At 42.4% G+C, this 18,947-nt stretch overlaps 1 protein-coding gene across 6 annotated transcripts; it reads right to left on the bottom strand.

Moving 5' to 3' along the window:
* Positions 1-1,847: 1,847 nt before the first annotated feature.
* LOC138975148 (TLC domain-containing protein 2-like) lies at positions 1,848-17,948 on the bottom strand. Of its 6 annotated transcripts, XR_011458529.1 has the most exons (6): positions 17,262-17,948; positions 7,853-7,935; positions 6,568-6,650; positions 2,739-6,133; positions 2,615-2,676; positions 1,848-2,490 (listed from the first exon to the last, which is right to left on the bottom strand). XR_011458529.1 is itself a non-coding variant. In XM_070347809.1 (4 exons), the coding sequence occupies exons 1-4, from the start codon at positions 17,510-17,512 to the stop codon at positions 5,672-5,674; spliced, it is 879 nt and encodes a 292-aa protein (XP_070203910.1). In that variant the 5' UTR covers positions 17,513-17,948; the 3' UTR covers positions 1,848-5,671. The 6 variants fall into 6 exon arrangements, 1 of the variants encoding a protein (XP_070203910.1); XR_011458525.1 differs by having other exon boundaries at positions 1,848-2,676; XR_011458528.1 differs by lacking the exon at positions 2,615-2,676 and having other exon boundaries at positions 1,848-2,535; positions 2,722-6,133.
* Positions 17,949-18,947: the final 999 nt, after the last annotated feature.

Genomic DNA, 18,947 nt, shown 5'->3' on the forward strand with positions numbered 1-18,947 from the left:
AGATATGTCATTGTCATTGTCTACATCATCGTGTAAACCCTCACAGATCCACCCAGGCTTTTACATGCGATAAGAGCATTCTTCCACTTGGACACATACTACAAATGTACAGCCTGTCCTCTCTCTGAAAGTGGGGCTTTTTTCTGACCAAATGTACACCCTGTCCTCTCTCTGAAAGTGGGGCTTTTTTCTAACCAAATGTTGTTGTGACCGACGCCAAACGAAAACTGCAAAAAGTTGGAGATCTGCACACGAAGCAGACAGGACGTTGATGCTCGATAGTGTCCAGGTGCAGTGTTGCTCGTTTCCCACGTAAAATTGTATGGTGCTGCACATGATTGTACAGTCCAACTCCCCTTTTAAGACTCCCCAATTCAAGACTCCCCCACCCCCTTTTAAGACTCCCCAATTCAAGACTCCCCAATTCAAGACTCCCCAATTCAAGACTCCCCCACTCCCTTTTAAGACTCCCCAATTCAAGACTCCCCCACCCCCTTTTAAGACACCCCAATTCAAGACTCCCCAATTCAAGACTCCCCAATTCAAGACTCCCCAATTCAAGACTCCCCCACTCCCTTTTAAGACTCCCCCATTCAAGACTCCCCAATTCAAGATTCCCCCATTCAAGACTCCCCAATTCAAGACTCCCCAATTCAAGACTCCCCAATTCAAGACTCCCCCACCCCTTTTAAGGCCTTGATTGTTTTTCATCTTTTCCTAACATCTATAAATGTACGGTACATGTGCCTCCATTTTAAAACTCCCTCCTTTTCAAGACCTGATTTTCTCAAACTTATAAAACTCTTAAAAGGGGGTTCCACTGTATAGACAGGAAGGAGGGTACCGCAGCAAGCTTTATTGCAAAGGTTTGAGAATAGATAACATAGAATATAAGCAAAAGGCAATTTTGTTGTGTGTAAATAGTACTTTGTCTTTCTTGAAGAAATAAAACTTTTTTTTACAAGAAAACTGGACACTGGGACTGTTAATTAGAATATACCAGAACAAAGAAGAACCGTCCAAAAATTATGTCCTCTCTTTCTGATGATGTAATTATGCATCAGAATAATACACCTCGTTATGAAGCAGCACAGATACAATAAGAGTTTTCTAAGAAAAGAGTATTTTCAACTTACGAGAAAGGTGAAAAATTGATTGAGATTTTGACAGCTTGTGTACGGATGGAGGGGGGGGGGGGGGGGGGGGGGGGGGGGAAGACTCGGGGAGGGAGGGGAATTCACCCAAGTACAGGGTTGTTGGTTAGCATTGGCAATGGGCGAAACAATTAAATTTATTTCAAATCCCCCAAAATGTTTTTGTTCTGACGTTGGACCCAAGAAAAGGTGACACCAAAGACAGCCTCTAATTTAAGAAAATAGACAGACTCCAGAAATAACTCTGTCTGGTGTGTATGGTTTGTGAAAGAGTGAAGATACTCTTGCTTTAAGTGAGGCAAACTTTCCGCCCATTCTCCATGTCCTATAAAAGCAGAGTATTCACTCTTTCACATCTCATACAAATCCGACAGTCATTTCCCAACTTTGTCTATTGCCAACATTAATCTTGAGTTGCTATTTCAGCAACATTTCTAAAGAATAAAACCAGTGGCAACATTCTGTGTGCACAAGATATTGCAATCTGTTCGTCAAGAGGGGGGTGGGGGTGGAAGAAGGGAAGGAAGCATTTGAACCATATTCAGGTGGATACCCACACGCACGTATACAAGTGTGAAATGGCAATGTTGACCAGTCAAGGAAGTGTGTGTGTGTGTGTGGGGGGGGGGGGGGGGGGAGCATGATCAAAAGGGGTATGCGACATAAAGGTAAGCATGGCTGAACATAATCCTGATGGCTCATGTAAATATATATTTTCCATCTCTCTTGAGAAACTCTGCATAAATAATCATATTGAACATTTCTATGCAGCATAAGAGTTTCAAGGCTCTTGTTTCATAAAGAGAGAAGGCATAACCCATGCTTTGATTTGTTTCTTTTCAGAGTGTTTAAGCTTTTTGACAGACAGACACACAGACAGACAGTAAAGCACAGACAGTGAATAACAGTCCAACATTTAACAGACTCATCCATATATCATAAATGTGTACGCAATCAATAAAGAAATACTTCTGCCAAAACAGACATTTTCAGTTTCATAACAAAATAAAAACATCACAGCCAGACATTTTTTGATCCAACAGTGAAATCAATAAAACAAAGCCAAAGTTTATGCTGAAAGATGCTGGAACAAAAGACTACACTGTAAGCATGGAAACGCTTAAGCATCCATTTGTCACAAAGAATTCCGTTCTTAACACAATCACAGATGAGAGTATGAAAAAAGACTGCACTGAAAGAACATTACTATGAAGAGGAGTAATACCACAGAGGTAGACTGATTACGTTTGAAACTCAAAAATATAAGAAAGGTATTACAGCAGTACCTGCGATGTGTGGACCCTCCCATGAGAGGACACCTCCCTTGAAAGGACACCTAGCTTCTCTTGTCCCTTTTAATATTATCTCTACCAAAGTATACCTGTCATGAAAGGACACCTAGCTTCTCTTGTCCCTTTTAATATTATCTCTACCAAAGTATACCTGTCATGAAAGGACACCTAGCTTCTCTTGTCCTTTTTGATATTATCTCTACCAAAGTATACCTGTCATGAAAGGACACCTAACTTCTCTTGTCCCTTTTGATATTATCTCTACCAAAGTATACCTGTCATGACAGGCCACCTGCAATGTGGGGACACTGTTGGCTGGTCCCAAGGCTGTCCTTTCATCACAGGTACCACTGTGGTTATTGCAGATTGTAAACGTGTCATTAACCATTCAAACAACTAACCGGTTTTATGAACAAGCAAATTAATGTTGGATGACACCTTACCACTTGTCTGTAAAACACAGTTGACAATTCTACACACTCACGTATATATATATTCTAGATTCGTACCAAAGAACTTAGTCATCATGCCATTATCAGCTGTCTTCAAATCAAGTAAAAAATCATTCACACATAAAAACTGAATAAAATTTGATGTCCAAACTACAACAGAGTAGCGGAAACTATAAAACAAAACAATTAAATCAACAAATGAAATGTGTATATATATCTGAGCAGCACAGCAGCGTGATCAGCTGATGAAACCTAGACATTGCATGCTGAAGGGGTTTGCGTCAAATAGCAGTTAAAGAAAATAACTAGCTGTGTCAAAGAAAGAAACAAAAATACAGTCAAACCTGCTCTGGCGACCTCTGCCTGTTACGACAACCCCAAAGATTTTATTCTACATAATTCTTCTTTTTGAAACCGAGTGCACAAAGTACAACAATCCCCTTCGTAACGGCAAACACCAAACTTTCAGGAAAATAATTATTTAGCATTAAGCAGAAGCTTCACAAAAACAGATATCTATAAGAAATAACATTTTTCTTTTTCTTTCTATTTGAACAGAATGTTGCCTCCAGAATGAACAATTTACAAACACCTTAGTAACAAGTGCTGGACAAAAGAAATCGCCATTAATGCAGTGACTATAACAGTATTTACACATGCAACCAACATGCATTCAAACTCAATTACTTGGATGGCTATACATTATAAAAATCAGCAGCATGTTATTACACATGTAACAAGTATACCTAGATTCAACATGGAAACAAACGCAGTGAACAGTGTACATAAGGATTGATTTTTTAGAAATAAAGAGAGTCCAAACTTTTGTGCCTCAAACAAAACGAATAATTCCTAACTTCCTAAAATTTTGAAGCAAAGAAAAAGCACTAAGAACACTGAGTTTTTCTGTTCGTACCTATACCAAAGAATGTCAGGATTTATTTTTTAATTTAACTCAGTTAGTATTTTGTTTTTAAAAATCCTGAACATAAAAATCAAATCTTCAAAACATCACTTTGAAACTTATTCAGCATTGTTTAATAAAGGAAAGAATGAGTAAAATTTCTTCTTAGTTACCAGTTCTTGTTTCACTCGGTTTATCATGGAAAGAATTACTTCCCTTTAACTGACTCAAAGCTGCATTACTCACTTTACAAAATACAACCCTATCAATCGTATAACTCACACTCCCGTATAAACATGCACATTTTGATTGGTGACTGAGAGGCCTTTTTTGCTTTTTCGTGGCAGGAATCACTCTGTTTCCGCATGGAACAACGACATGGACATATATCAGCTTTCTGGGAATGATTATAAATGTCAAATTCCTGTAGTATGTTTCTCGGATGTTGAAAGCACATGCACAAATGAAAGCGTCCAGGTCCAGTGACAGGGTCAGTAAAAAAGCATAACATAAGGCAGATTAAAACACACACAAAAGAAAGAATCAAAGTTTTTTTCAAATCTTGAAGTAACGTTTTATCCCGTTCAACCAATCATAGACAAGCAACAGTATAAAATCATGACTCGCACTTCGGTTGGTACATGCGCAATGTTTGGTTTCAGACAAAATGTACAACTTTTCTATCATTCGTGGTTCACGGATTCTACTCTCTTCTTGATTCTTAAAAAGCGTAAATAAAATCTTAAATTCTAGCATTCTTCTTCATTCCAACCTGTCCATTATTTTGCATTTTTTGAGAGGAACTGTTTTAATTCCCTCATATCTTTACGGGCCCCATCTTTACGATAGGGGTCAACAGAAACCTAGTTCCTTTCAGTCAAATCAAGTTACAGTGGAACCCCCCTTTTAAGACCCCCCAATTTAAGACTCTCTCCTTTTTAAGACTCCCTCCTTTTTAAGACTCCCTCCTTTTTAAGACCGTATAATCTCAGATTTATGGAGGTCTTAAAAGGGGGGGTTTTACTGTACAAGAAATTGACCAGAGTGAAACTGTGCAAGACAAGTATGATACCAGTTTGATAGCTATAGTCAGAGCATTTGGGCGTCAAATCGACATTGCGACCCCCCACCCCCTCCCATGCACAACGCTTGAATTTTAATCATGTCCTTCAGGTTTCGGTTTGTCAAAATGTCAAGCTATACCTAAAAATGTCAAAATGTACAGACGATGCTAGTACATTTGTAAACAATTACTTGTAAATGCTATGATATGACAATCTGTGGACCTGACTAAAGGTAGCCCACGGAGAGGAAACATACCTTTCACAATCATGCAGAAAAACAGAAGACAAGATTACACCTCCACAACATGTTTCTGTCGTGGTTGACCGAGGATATTGGACGATGCCAGAATTTTGAAGGACTGACAAGATCATACATAGCGTCACAGACATGAAGAGCCTATCTCAGGTCACCATGAGTTTTAAATCACCATTACATGAACGAAAAATCATCATCCATGTGAAAAGACAACAAGATGTTAGGACGCCATTGGCAAAAAGTTTTCCCTCTCTCTCTCTCTCTCTCTCTCTCTCTCTCTCTCTCTCTCTCTCTCTCTCTCTCTCTCTCTCTCTCTCTCTCACTCTTTCCCTCTCATGAAAAGACAAGATATCAGGACGCCATTGGCAGAACATTTTCTATCTCTCACTCTCACTCTCCCTCTCTATTAATCTCTCTCTCTCTCTCTCTCTCTCTCTCTCTCTCTCTCTCTCTCTCTCTCTCTCTCTCTCTCTCTCTCTCTCTCTCTCTCTCTCTCCAGGCCTCACACAGGTAAAACAGCCGCAGAACTCACACGACACACTAGAGTAGTCAACTGCTCTTTAAGTGGTTCACACCATTACTCTCAATGTGGTTGTTGTTTCCGTTCAACCCCGTTTTACACAGACTCGACTTGTCACTTTTTCTCGATGACGGCGACGAGCCCTTCCTCAAGTAGTCACTGCGAAGCAGACGCATGAAGAGAATGGGGTTCATTGTAACCATCACAAACATGGACCCTCCCAGGCTGAGATAGTAGGTCAAGGTCACACGATGGTACCAGTTGACCATGGCCCAGGAAATGGCGACCAGGGGAATGCCACGGAAGACGACGAAGGTGGAAATGTTGAGAAACTTGACGAGGCGGTAAAAGCGGGATTGGTACGACCAGTTGATCATCTGCAACAGCTTTCGCGAGTGTAGGAAGAAGGAGTTGACCTCCACCGACAGAGCGATGATGTTGAACGACAGCCACTCACAGCACACAAGGTTGTAGTAAAAGATCCCGCCCACCTGTACAACACACAATTACAGGTTGTAGTAAAAGATCCCGCCCACCTGTACAACACACAATTACAGGTTGTAGTAAAAGATCCCGCCCACCTGTACAACACACAATTACAGGTTGTAGTAAAAGATCCCGCCCACCTGTACAACACACAATTACAGGTTGTAGTAAAAGATCCCGCCCACATGTAGGATCGGATCTCAACTGATAGGTTGGGGTTTTGTACAGGCTAAGCAAAACACATCCCAAAGATAAGACTATCAGACAAGCAGGCAGACCAACATAACATTACAGTGGAACCCCCCTTCTAAGCCCCCCTCCTTTTTAAGACCTTGATTTGTCAGACTTTCTGTTCATAACCTTGCAGATTTGTTGAGGTCTTAAATGGGGGGTTCCACTGTACAAACAATCACTCTGCATGTGACAAATAACAACTCACAGCCACGTGGTGTAGCTGCACTTCCCACATGGCTAACATCTTGCCGTTGAGGGCAAGGTCCAGGAAGTCGTAGAGAAAATAGCCTGCAGGACAACAACATCAAATAAGTCAAGGATATCTCTGATAAAATGTAATTGTTCAATAAGACAATGCTGATGCTGGGTGTGTTTGTCTGGGTGTGTGTGTGTGTATATGTGTGTGTGTGAGTGGTGTGGTGGGTGTGGGGTGTGTGGTGGGTGTGGGGTGTGAGTGGTGTGGTGGGTGTGGGGTGTGTGGTGGGTGTGGGGTGTGTGTGTGTGAGTGGTGTGTGTGTGTGTGTGGTGTGTGAGTGGTGTGGTGTGAGTGACTGTGAGTGGTGTGTGTGTGAGTGGTGTGGTGGGTGTGTGTGTGTGTGTGAGTGGTGTGGTGGATGTGGTGTGTGTGTGCGTGTGTGAGTGGTGTGGTGGGTGTGGTGTGTGTGTGTGTGTGTGTGTGTGTGTGTGTGTGTGTGTGTGTGTGTGTGTGTGTGTGTGTGTGTGCGAGTGCTTGTCTGTGAGTGAGTGTGCGCGCTCATGCGTGCATGTATGTGAAAGAGAGAGATCGAGTCAGGTTTGTTAGGTCAGGATACACTGTCAACACTGATTTAATTAGCAGCATGCTTAATATGAAGCCTATGTGAGTGAACCATAGCACATGTGTGCAATGAAAACCTCTTTTTCAGTTTTTGACTTTTATCTTGTATTTTTTGCAATGTTGCAAAAGGAACCTTTAGACACAGCATAAAAACTTTGACTGATTTTTCTCAAAACAAAAACAAAAAGCGGCACAAATTTCAAACAAAATGTATAGCAGTAAAATTAAAATGACCAACAATGACCTTTGTAGTAAGCACAAGCGTATTATAATCTGCTTGAATTGCAGTACACTCCAAAAAAAGAAAAGCCTCTTTTCACTGCCTTCACTTCTCAATAGCATTCCTCGGCTAACAAGGAAAATCATCACATGGTGATTAAGAGCAAAAGCAAACAGGGCTGTATACAGATCACTTGAGGCTTTACGAGACACACCCATTTCAAACTAGTGCATAACCAAACTTAAGAAACACTGTACGTGAGTCACAGTTCATACATGTATAATGTACTGATGTTGATCCTCTGCATGTGACAGCATGAAATATATACCGAATCCTTGACTTCAAAATTTTTTTTTAAATAAAAAATGCAACCAACCTACCAACCCTAATTTTGTTTACCGTGTCATCGGAAACAAACTTTTATTTTGTTCTGTGCTTAACTGTGAGTCTGACCTGTGGAAAACATGATGAGGAAGAAGATGGAGTAGTTTTTGAAGTACTGCAGGTCCAGCATCATCTCTGGGTTCCTCGCCACACTGCACACACAACAACAGCCAATCAGTGTCAGGATAACATTCGAGTCAGCCAATCACCTCGTTGGTTATGTCAAAGTTCAAACACAACAACAGCCAATCAGTGTCAGGATAACATTCGAGTCAGCCAATCACCTCGTTGGTTATGTCAAAGTTCAAACACAACAACAGCCAATCAGTGTCAGGATAACATTCGAGTCAGCCAATCACCTCATTGGTTATGTCAAAGTTCAAACACAACAACAGCAAATCAGTCCCAAGATAACATGTGGGTCAGCCAATCCCCTCTTGGGTAAAATCGAAGTTCAAATACAAGTTTCAACCCTCGCAACTTTTCTGTTGACAAACAATCGCTAATTTTCGCATGTAGTGGTGATACAAATTACTGACAACTTTGACTAGTTTTCTGGAATGCAAATTTGTTGATCACACAATTCAGCCGGTCTTTTAAAATCATGTTAGGTCATTGACCAAAGACTGACTCTCAAGCCAATCCCTGTGAAACTGAAAGAGTGTCTTCCTAAACAGGTACCACTGTAAGCCGACAGCAGTGCAGTTTTTATCTGCAGGGCTGTGTTCATCTGTAACGTTGCAGACCTGCATAAAGTGACCTGAGTATTAGGCTGTGTTCATCTGTAACGTTGCAGACCTGCATAATGTGACCTGAGTATTAGGCTGTGTTCATCTGTAACGTTGCAGACCTGCATAATGTGACCTGAGTATTAGGCTGTGTTCATCTGTAACGTTGCAGACCTGCATAATGTGACCTGAGTATTAGGCTGTGTTCATCTGTAACGTTGCAGACCTGCATAATGTGACCTGAGTATTAGGCTGTGTTCATCTGTAACGTTGCAGACCTGCATAATGTGACCTGAGTATTAGGCTGTGTTCATCTGTAACGTTGCAGACCTGCATAATGTGACCAGTATTATTCGCAATGTTTCACTACATCTGTTCCAACATGAATAATTACATTTAATTCAATAAGAATCATTGCCATGCACTTGATCAAGGATATCAAACATCAGCTGTGCACATACTTATAAATAAAGCCGCCATTAACCTGGATAATGGACTATACCATCTGGCTGCTACAATGTTTTACAAACTGCAATTCTTCACAAAGAGCATTCAGTCTTCTTCTTGTCGTTCGCCTAATTGACAAAGAGCATTCAGTTACTATGACAACAATTCGATACAATAACTGCATATCGATTAAGATGTGTTAATGAGGGTCTGAGGTACAGGGGTATCTATGATGTGACATAATTATATTCTCAGGGGTGCAGGTGCTAAGATTTATTTTCTTCATCAACTTATCAAAAAATAGGCATAACGAGAATTTTCTAAACTTTAAGGGCAGTCCTTATAACTGGCGTTAACTTTTTCCCATATGTTGAAAAAGGTTCTGCAGATCTGCTGAAATGACCGCACAACTTTTGAGTGATCTGGAAGAAGTTTCAGAGATTTGCAGACTAGCTCTTGACTCAAAAAGACATCCATGGCTTCTGTTAACGTCCCCGTGTCAGTTAACATCCTAATGAAACTTAGCTTTAGAAAGACACAGGCCTGCAGGTCAATTAAGGGCTCTTAACTAATGTAGCTCAGATCACAAGTGTGTCAACTTTAATCTTAAATCCCAGGTACACCATACCTCTGTGACCTATGTCACTGACCCCCCCCCTTCCCTCCCTCACCCATAACAAACACCAGTATACTTCAATAACAAGCCAGCCAGCCCCCCCCCCCCCCCCCCCCCCCCCCACAACCCTAACGCAAAAGGGTGGACTTCGCTTCTTTGTTCAGGGGATGTTCTGACTTACATAACAGGTGCCACTGTACAAAATAATAAAAGCAGACCTACTCTTAACATTACTATTGGTGTTAGTGCAATACTACATGTAGTACTTTCCTACTTGCACCTGTGCACAGCTGCTTCCATACTTCTATTCAAACCGACAGTAATAAAGCTCTGCTGACTGTAGTGTATACATGTACTACATTACTGTATACTAGTAACCTTTTCCTTTTCAATGGCAGAATGATAGAACATGTATGGATACAATTGTTCCGTTCCCCATTTACACAGGCGCCTGAGCGTTCAATAACTTGATCACTGGCCTTTCAGTCTCACTCTCACATGATTCACGCAGTGATGATTCTTGACCAGAACTACAACACGGCTGATCATAATGTACATTGTTTGTGTGTCTCGATCTGTCTCTCTGTCTTGTGTGTTGTCCTCCCACATAGCAAACAGTGGAACCCCTTTTAAGACCAGTTTTCTCTGACTTTTTGTTCTTCTTCTTCTTCAGCGTTTGACGGTTGTGTCCCTCATAATCTTAGGCACACACACAAAAAAATAGTCTGTTTACGGTATTCCGACCGACCCTATTTTTTCGTGCGACCCTAGACTTTTGGGGGGCATTTGGGAAAAAAATAAAAAATTACAAATTTAAAAATTAAAAAAAAAAAAAAAAGTCTTGTTTTTTGGCAAAATAATTTTAAAAATATGGTTTTTTGGAAGAAGAAAAAAATCCCGACCTACCGACCCTATTTTTTTTGTAGATGTTACCGTAAACAAGACTTTTTTTTTTGGCCTTAGGCCTGCTGATCGTATCAACTCGCAGGTTCGGCGCAGGTCTTCCACAGTTCCCCAAAGTTTTGTGTCAGGGGTTGTCCTCTCGGGCCAGGTCAGGTCGCCCAGGGGGGGACTTTTTGTTGATAACCTGTGTAAATGTATCCCCCGTTTTACGACCTGATTTTCTCAGATTCTTGGAGGTCTTACAAGGGGGGTTCCACTGTACCACTCTGACATACTATGTCCTCCCACAAAGCACACTACCTCTACCTGTCCCAATGAAAGGCAAATTGGTCCTAAAGAGGATGTAAAACTCGACTAGTCAGTCAGTGGATACCACTTTGGAGCTCTGTAAAAAAGGCACACACAGAGGTAAAAAAGGCACACACAGAGGTAAAACTAAACGCTGTGAAGTACCCATATATCAGGAAAAGTAGGTGTGAGCATTAGATTTTGGAGCTGCAAAAAAGGCACACACAGAGGTAAAAAAAAGGCACACACAGAGGTAAAAAAAGGCACACACAGAGGTAAAAAAGGCACACACAGAGGTAAAAAAGGCACACACAGAGGTAAAAAAGGCACACACAGAGGTAAAAAAAGGCACACACAGAGGTAAAAAAGGCACACACAGAGGTAAAAAAGGCACACACAGAGGTAAAAAAGGCACACACAGAGGTAAAAAAGGCACACACAGAGGTAAAAAAGGCACACACAGAGGTAAAAAAGGCACACACAGAGGTAAAAAAGGCACACACAGAGGTAAAAAAGGCACACACAGAGGTAAAAAAGGCACACACAGAGGTAAAAAAGGCACACACAGAGGTAAAAAAGGCACACACAGAGGTAAAACTAAACGCTGTGAAGTACCCATATATCAGGAAAAGTAGGTGTGAGCATTAGATTTTGGAGCTGCAAAAAAGGCACACACAGAGGTAAAAAAAGGCACACACAGAGGTAAAAAAGGCACACACAGAGGTAAAAAAGGCACACACAGAGGTAAAAAAGGCACACACAGAGGTAAAAAAGGCACACACAGAGGTAAAAAAGGCACACACAGAGGTAAAAAAGGCACACACAGAGGTAAAAAAGGCACACACAGAGGTAAAAAAGGCACACACAGAGGTAAAAAAGGCACACACAGAGGTAAAAAAGGCACACACAGAGGTAAAAAAGGCACACACAGAGGTAAAAAAGGCACACACAGAGGTAAAAAAAGGCACACACAGAGGTAAAAAAGGCACACACAGAGGTAAAAAAGGCACACACAGAGGTAAAAAAGGCACACACAGAGGTAAAAAAGGCACACACAGAGGTAAAACTAAACGCTGAGAAGTACCCAAATCAGGAAAAGTAGGAGTGAGCATTAGTAACAGCTATTGTGTTTTCAGCGTAGCAATAGGGCCCGATATTTAGACGAGACAAGTATAATGCCGACGAGTCGAAGACGAGTCGCATTATACTTGTTTGAGTCTAAATATCGGACCCTATTGCTACGATGAAAACACAATAGCGTTTATATAGCTATTCTGACATTAAATTCTTTGTTAAAATCATGTTTTTGTCTGCAAAATGGAATGGTCCATGTCGTTGATTGCCTTCAATGTGACGTGATTCATTGTAAAATGTGACTTTACTTTGACTACCTGACCAACACTCAGTGTTATTGGTTTGCTGTCAGCAGTATATATATATATATAAATATATTCTACGGCACCCGCTGGGTAGTCAACTAAAACGTTCCTTTGATCATGACGCGAAGAAGTACTTCAGTCTACAGTGGAACCCCCATCCCACTTTTTAATTGACCTCAACGATTCTTTTTTCCAAAATCTCTTTACATAATTTACCCCCAAGACACCCTCCTTTTTAAGACCTGTTTTTCTCAGATTATGAGGTCTTTAAATAGAGGGGGTTGCACTGTAAAGCGTTCCTTTGATCATGACACAGAAAGTAGTTTCAGTGGATATCAAAGAGAAAGTGAACTGAGCAGTTTAGGGCAGTCTGGCATAGTGCACAAGATTGAGTGTGATCTCTTTTCCACCCAGCGCACTTTGTGTAAGTGTGATCAGGATAACACATGGAGGAAGCCCAGCTGTGGGGAAACCAGCAACTTTGTGTGGAAATACAGTGGAACCCCCCTTGTAAGACCCCCCCAATTTAAGACTTCCTCACTTTTAAGACCATGTTTTCTTAGGCAAAAAAAAAAAAAAAATTCTGTTTACGGTAACCCGACCGACCCTATTTTTTTCGCGCGACCCGAGACTTTTTTTTTGGCATTTGGGGAAAAAAATAAAAAATAACGTAAAAATATGGTTTTTTGGAGAAAAAAAAGAAAGAAAAAAATTCCCGACCTACCGACCCTATTTTATTGGCCTATGTTACTGTAAACAGACCTTTTTTTTTTTGGCCTTAGAGTTAGACTTTCTGTTCATAACCTCTGTAACTTGACTCCCATTTTAAGACTCCCTCCTTTTAAGACCTGATTCAATCAGATTGTTTCAGGTTTTAAAGGGGGGTTCCACTGTATTCATTTTTACATAGACACCTTCTGCCTAAATGACAATGCATTACATTGCTGCTCAGTGCCAGGAGAAAAGTTGCCTGGTTCTTGCAAAAGGCAAGACAGTGGAACCTGTCTTCACCGACCAGCCTAGGGGCCGACTACAAGTGGTCTCTATAGACAGGTGGTCGTTTTGGACAGGTGAATTATAGAGAGAAAAAGCCTGCCGGGGACCCTTTGGGGTAGTCGTTTTGGACAGGTGAATTATACTTATAGAGAGAAAAAGCCTGCCGGGGACCCTTTGGGGTAGTCGTTTTGGACAGGTGAATTATACTTATAGAGAGAAAAAGCCTGCCGAGGACCCTTTGGGGTGGTCGTTTTGGACAGGTGAATTATAGAGAGAAAAAGCCTGCCGGGGACCCTTTGGGGTGGTCGTTTTGGACAGGTGAATTATAGAGAGAAAAAGCCTGCCGGGGACCCTTTGGGGTGGTCGTTTTGGACAGGTGAATTATAGAGAGAAAAAGCCTGCCGGGGACCCTTTGGGGTGGTCGTTTTGGACAGGTGAACTATAGAGAGAAAAAGCCTGTGGTCGTTTTGGACAGGTGAATTACAGAGAGAAAAAGCCTGCTGACCCTTTGGGGTAGTCGTTTTGAACAGGTGAATTATAGAGAGAAAAAGCCTGCCGGGGACCCTTTGGGGTGGTCGTTTTGGACAGGTGAACTATAGAGAGAAAAAGCCTGCCGGGGACCCTTTGGGGTGGCCATTTTGGAGGTGAATTATAGAGAAAAAAAGCCTGCCGGAGACCCTTTGGGGTAGTCGTTTTGGACAGGTGAATTATAGAGAGAAAAAGCCTGCCGGGGACCCTTTGGGGTAGTCGTTTTGGACAGGTGAATTATAGAGAGAAAAAGCCTGCCGAGGACCCTTTGGGGTGGTCGTTTTGGACAGGTGAATTATAGACAGAAAAAGCCCGCCGGGGACCCTTTGGGGTGGTCGTTTTAGACAGGTGAATTATAGAGAGAAAAAGCCTGCTGGGGACCCTTTGGGGTGGTCGTTTTGGAGAGGTGATTATTATAGAGAGAGAAAAGCCTGCCGGGGACCCTTTGGGGTGGTCGTTTTGGACAGGTGAATTATAGAGAGAAAAAGCCTGCCGGGGACCCTTTGGGGTAGTAGTTTTGGATAGGTGAATTATAGAGAGAAAAAGCCTGCCGGGGACCCTTTGGGGTGGTCGTTTTGGACAGGTGAACTATAGAGAGAAAAAGCCCGCCGGGGATCCTTGGGGTGGTCATTTTGGAGGTGAATTATAGAGAGAAAAAGTAAGCCGGGAACCCTTTGGGGTAGTCGTTTTGGACAGGTGAATTATAAAGAGAAAAAGCCTGCCTGGGACCCTTTGGGGTAGTCGTTTTGGACAGGTGAATTATAGAGAGAACAAGAAGAGCAAACGCTCGATCGAGTCACTTTCGCAGTTCTGAATATTATATGAGGCATCAGATGGACAGGAAGAAATTGCTATTCACAACACAATGCATACCTGAAGAATTCAAGACATACCTGTGACCTTGAAAAAGGTCAAAGGTCACCAAAGCAGACGTCAAAGTGTAGAGGTCACTGGGAGTCACGTTCACATAAAATTTGAGCCCGGTCACTTTTATAGTTTCCGAGAAAAGCCCAACGTTAAGTTGTGTGTTGCCGAACAGAAAAGGCTAGTTATCTCCCTTGTTTTTCTGATAACGTTCGTAAAAGGCTACAGATGTAAATACTTTGATGTAAAGAATAATCCTACAAAGTTTCAATCACATCCGATGAACTTTGTCAAAGATATAAAATGTCTAATTTTTCCTTTGACGCTGACCTGTGACCTTGAAAAAGGTCAAAGGTCAACGAAACCATCGTTAAAGTGTAGAGGTCATTGGAGGTCACGACTAAACAAAATATGAGCCCGATCGCTTTGATAGTTTCCGAGAAAAGTCCAACGTTAAGGTGGTGTCTACGGACGGCCGGCCGGACGGCCGGCCGGCCGGACAGACTAACACTGACCGATTACATAGAGTCACTTTTTCTCAAGTGACTCAAAAAGCCTGCCGAGGACCCTTTGGGGTGGTCGTTTTGGACAGGTGAATTATAGAGAGAAAAAGCCTGCCGGGGCCCCTTTGGGGTGGTCGTTTTGGACAGGTGAATTATAGAGAGAAAAAGCCTGCCAGGGACCCTTTGGGGTGGTCGTTTTGGACAGGTGAATTATAGAGAGAAAAAGCCTGCCGGGGACCCTTTGGGGTGGTCGTTTTGGACAGGTGAATTATAGAGAGAAAAAGCCTGCCGGGGAGTCCTTTGGGGTAGTCGTTTTGGACAGGTGAATTATAGAGAGAAAAAGCCTGCCGGGGACCCTTTGGGGTGGTCGTTTTGGGGGTGAATTATAGAGAGAAAAAGCAAGCCGGGGACCCTTTGGTGTAGTCGTTTTGGAAAGGTGAATTATAGAGAGAAAAAGCCTGCCGGGAACCCTTTGGGGTAGTCGTTTTGGACAGGTGAATTATAAAGAGAAAAAGCCTGCCGGGGACGCTGTGGGGTGGTCGTTTTGGACAGGTGAATTATAGAGAGAAAAAGCCTGCCGGGGACCCTTTGGGGTGGTCGTTTTGGACAGGTGAATTATAGAGAGAGAAAAGCCTGCCGGGGACCCTTTGGGGTAGTCGTTTTGGACAGGTGCATGGTTGTTCTCAACGGGTGGTTGGAGGGCAGGTTTGACTGTACTATTAAGTACAACATGTAGTAAAGATGGGCAGGGTAAAAGAGGAGTATACCACCGCAGCAGTGTCTGAAAACAATATATTAACACATGCTAAAGCATTTGAATTCATGTGCAGGTGTTCTCTCTCTCTCCCTCTCTCTCTCTCTCTCTCTCTCTTGTCTCATAGATTTAGGCCCCCCCCCCCCCCCCCCCCCAAAAAAAAATCTGTTTACGGTAACATAGGCCAAAAAAAATAGGGTTGGGATTTTCCCCCCCAAAAAAACTTATTTGTAAAGTTATTTTGCCAAAAAACAAAGACTTCTTTTTTTTCTCCCCCAAATCCCCCCAAAAAATCTAGGGTCACGCGAAAAAATAGCCTAGGGTCGGTCGGGATACCGTAACGGTAAACAGACTATTTTTTGTTTTGCCTTACATTTGATTTACAATTGATATAGTGTATGTTCTTTTTCTGTCAATTAAAAGGATACTATTGATGATTGGCCATTCAGAGGAAGTTCCTGGCGGATTTGACGAATCTGAAGAAGCTGGGGAATCTACTAGCTGCACGTACCTCTAAATCTAGACACACAGGGCTTCAAAACACACCACGATCAAAGTGACTGAACGTGTTCAAGGCGCCGATTCTCTCCAATTTGGAAACAAGCGGTCCAGAAGCGCCGCCTGGCAGCATATGGTGCTACCGCCTAGTAATCAGCATCATGTACACAACCAAGGTAAGTAACTCAGTGGAAGTAACTCAAATCAATGTTCACAAAGAGTACTCTTTCTTAGCCTACTTTATGACACTTAATTAAACTTTCAAAACATGTACTCGCTTTTGCAAAGTGAAGACAGCATGAGTAATCCTGCCTGGTAGCATTATTTGTAACGCAGAATCTTATGGTACAACTTTTGATGCAATCTGAGGGCCTTTTTTCTCAGCTATAGCCTAATCCCTTTAAGTTTAACACAAGTTTACATCATGTTTCACCAAGACATGTAATACTCAACAAGTTAAAAGCCGCAATCCGGAAATGGAAAGTTTCTTTTTTTCCAGTGGGGGACACTCAAATGGACTGGTTTCAGATACAGTGTGCATCCATTCAAGTTCCCAAACAGCGCTGTAAAGTTGTGAAAACTCCATCAGCATAGCGCAGTATCAGGTGACAAACAAAACAGCTGTGTTTGCTCTTGCCAAAGGGTGTGTGCGGAAACGAATAGACTGATCACATTACTTTCACGAGCTGCTGCGAGGGTGTTAAAACCATTCCAAAAATGCAACACCATGGTACAATTACTCATTTGTCGGGGCGGGGAAAAGATAGGAAACCTAAATATAGCGCGCAGTACGCGTATCATTCATTCCCAGGCAATGGTTTCCGCTTTTTCCTTTTCTGTCATGATTTAGTTGATAAAGTTTGTACAGCGTTTCTGTCGGTCTCCGATAACACAACACAACAACATATCCACAACAAGAAACATTATAAGTAGGAGAAAATGACTTGTAGAGCGATGCAGCCTGTTGCATTTACCTGACAAAGATCCAGATTATGCATACGAGAGCGTGTATCCAGGAGATGAAGAGGTTTCTCCATTTCCACTCGTCGTCTCGCAAAGACTTCGGCGGCCCCACCGATTTGATGATCCAGTTGATGAACTGGAACAAGAGGACGACAACGTACACACCGTAGGCTCCGTAAGAACACACAACACCTTGACTCGCCATAGGGTCGCCGTCCGAACCGCCCATTTTAGTGGCGAGTGTTTCGTTCACCACTTCCATTGAATGTTTTCCTTCGGCTGCCAAGCCGGTATACTCGCTACGGGTCACGTGGTCATGGTCGCTTGCTGCCGTGAAAACAAAGTTGCCAGGCACGCCGAGACTCCAAACAAAAAAGCCAACCGTGAACTCTTGCTGCAGTTCCGGGGAGATTATCTGATTGTACAGGGTGTGCTTATTGATTTTGCACTGAGAAACTTGGCGATGTGACTTCAGTTATTTATGTCGAAGTTCCTCAATTCAGCTTTTGTGCTGAGACAGTAACAAACCCGCGGCGGGGCAGCTGCGCAGAAGTCGAGCAGTCGGCTGAGTCAGGGTCATAATTATCGCATATTTTGATGACGGAGACAACAAACCTTGCAAATGCAAATTAATCAAAGAAGACATCAGCATAAGGCTTGTTCTGGGTCAAAAGGTGTGTTTACCTTTGAAGCATACGTTCAGTACGTAACATGTCCCGCCGCGAATAGTGACTGACAATGGCACGTTAAAATCTCGTTATAACCTGAGTCAGGGCTATTAATTGTGATGTGCTGACACACATTAGAGACAAGTGTAATGAAACAAGCTGTTACTCGACAAGGTCGCTCGACAACCGCTGGCGGCACTGTGAACAAGCGCAAGGCTGACGAAAGACTACGTAGTACTGTGACTTTGACTTAGGCCAAGTAGTACAATGTATAACGTTGCAGAATGGTTAAGATTTGATTACCGACCCGCGTTGCACGACTGACGGCCTTGCCAGGACAGGTCCTGCTAGCCGAGACTGACTGGCCGCACACTGCTATGACGGCTTACTAGCGTCAAATCCGCATAATTAAAATTTTAACCGGAAAATTAAAATGTTGTCATGATTGAGAAAATTACTTGTTTTCTTCCCCAGATATTGTTTAGTTTTCAGTTTTGGATCAAGTAACCCATGTGGAGTTTAACCAGAACTGTTAATTACAAGGGCGGATCTGGGGGGGGGGTGCAATGGGTGCAATTGCACCCCCCCCCCCCCCAGCGGGACCAAAAAAAAAAAAAAAAAAGAAGAAAAAAAAAAAGAAGAAAAATGTATCACCTGAAAATAGCACTTTACACGCTCAGATTGCACCAGATTGCACAATTTTGCTTCCTTTTTAAAAAAAAATTCCGGGGGGGCATGCCCCCGGACCCCCCTAGCATGCTCGGCGCTCCGCGCCATCGGTTCAGCGCTTCGCGCCTTCGCTGATAAGATACAAAAAACAAAAACAAAACTAGAACTTTGCACCCCCCCCTTTCAAAACCCAGATCCGCCCCTGACAAAGATCAGATGATTGAGAAATCAAAGGCACAGTTATGACGGCTTACTAGTGCCAAAACTAAAAGTTAGTCATTAACATGTGAAAATTATACAACTGAAAGTTGGTCATTAACATGTGAAAATTAGTAATAAACACGTGAGAGTTACTAATTT

The sequence above is a fragment of the Littorina saxatilis genome, linkage group LG9 (genome assembly GCF_037325665.1).
Source record: "Littorina saxatilis isolate snail1 linkage group LG9, US_GU_Lsax_2.0, whole genome shotgun sequence".
NCBI classification, from domain to species: domain Eukaryota; kingdom Metazoa; phylum Mollusca; class Gastropoda; order Littorinimorpha; family Littorinidae; genus Littorina; species Littorina saxatilis.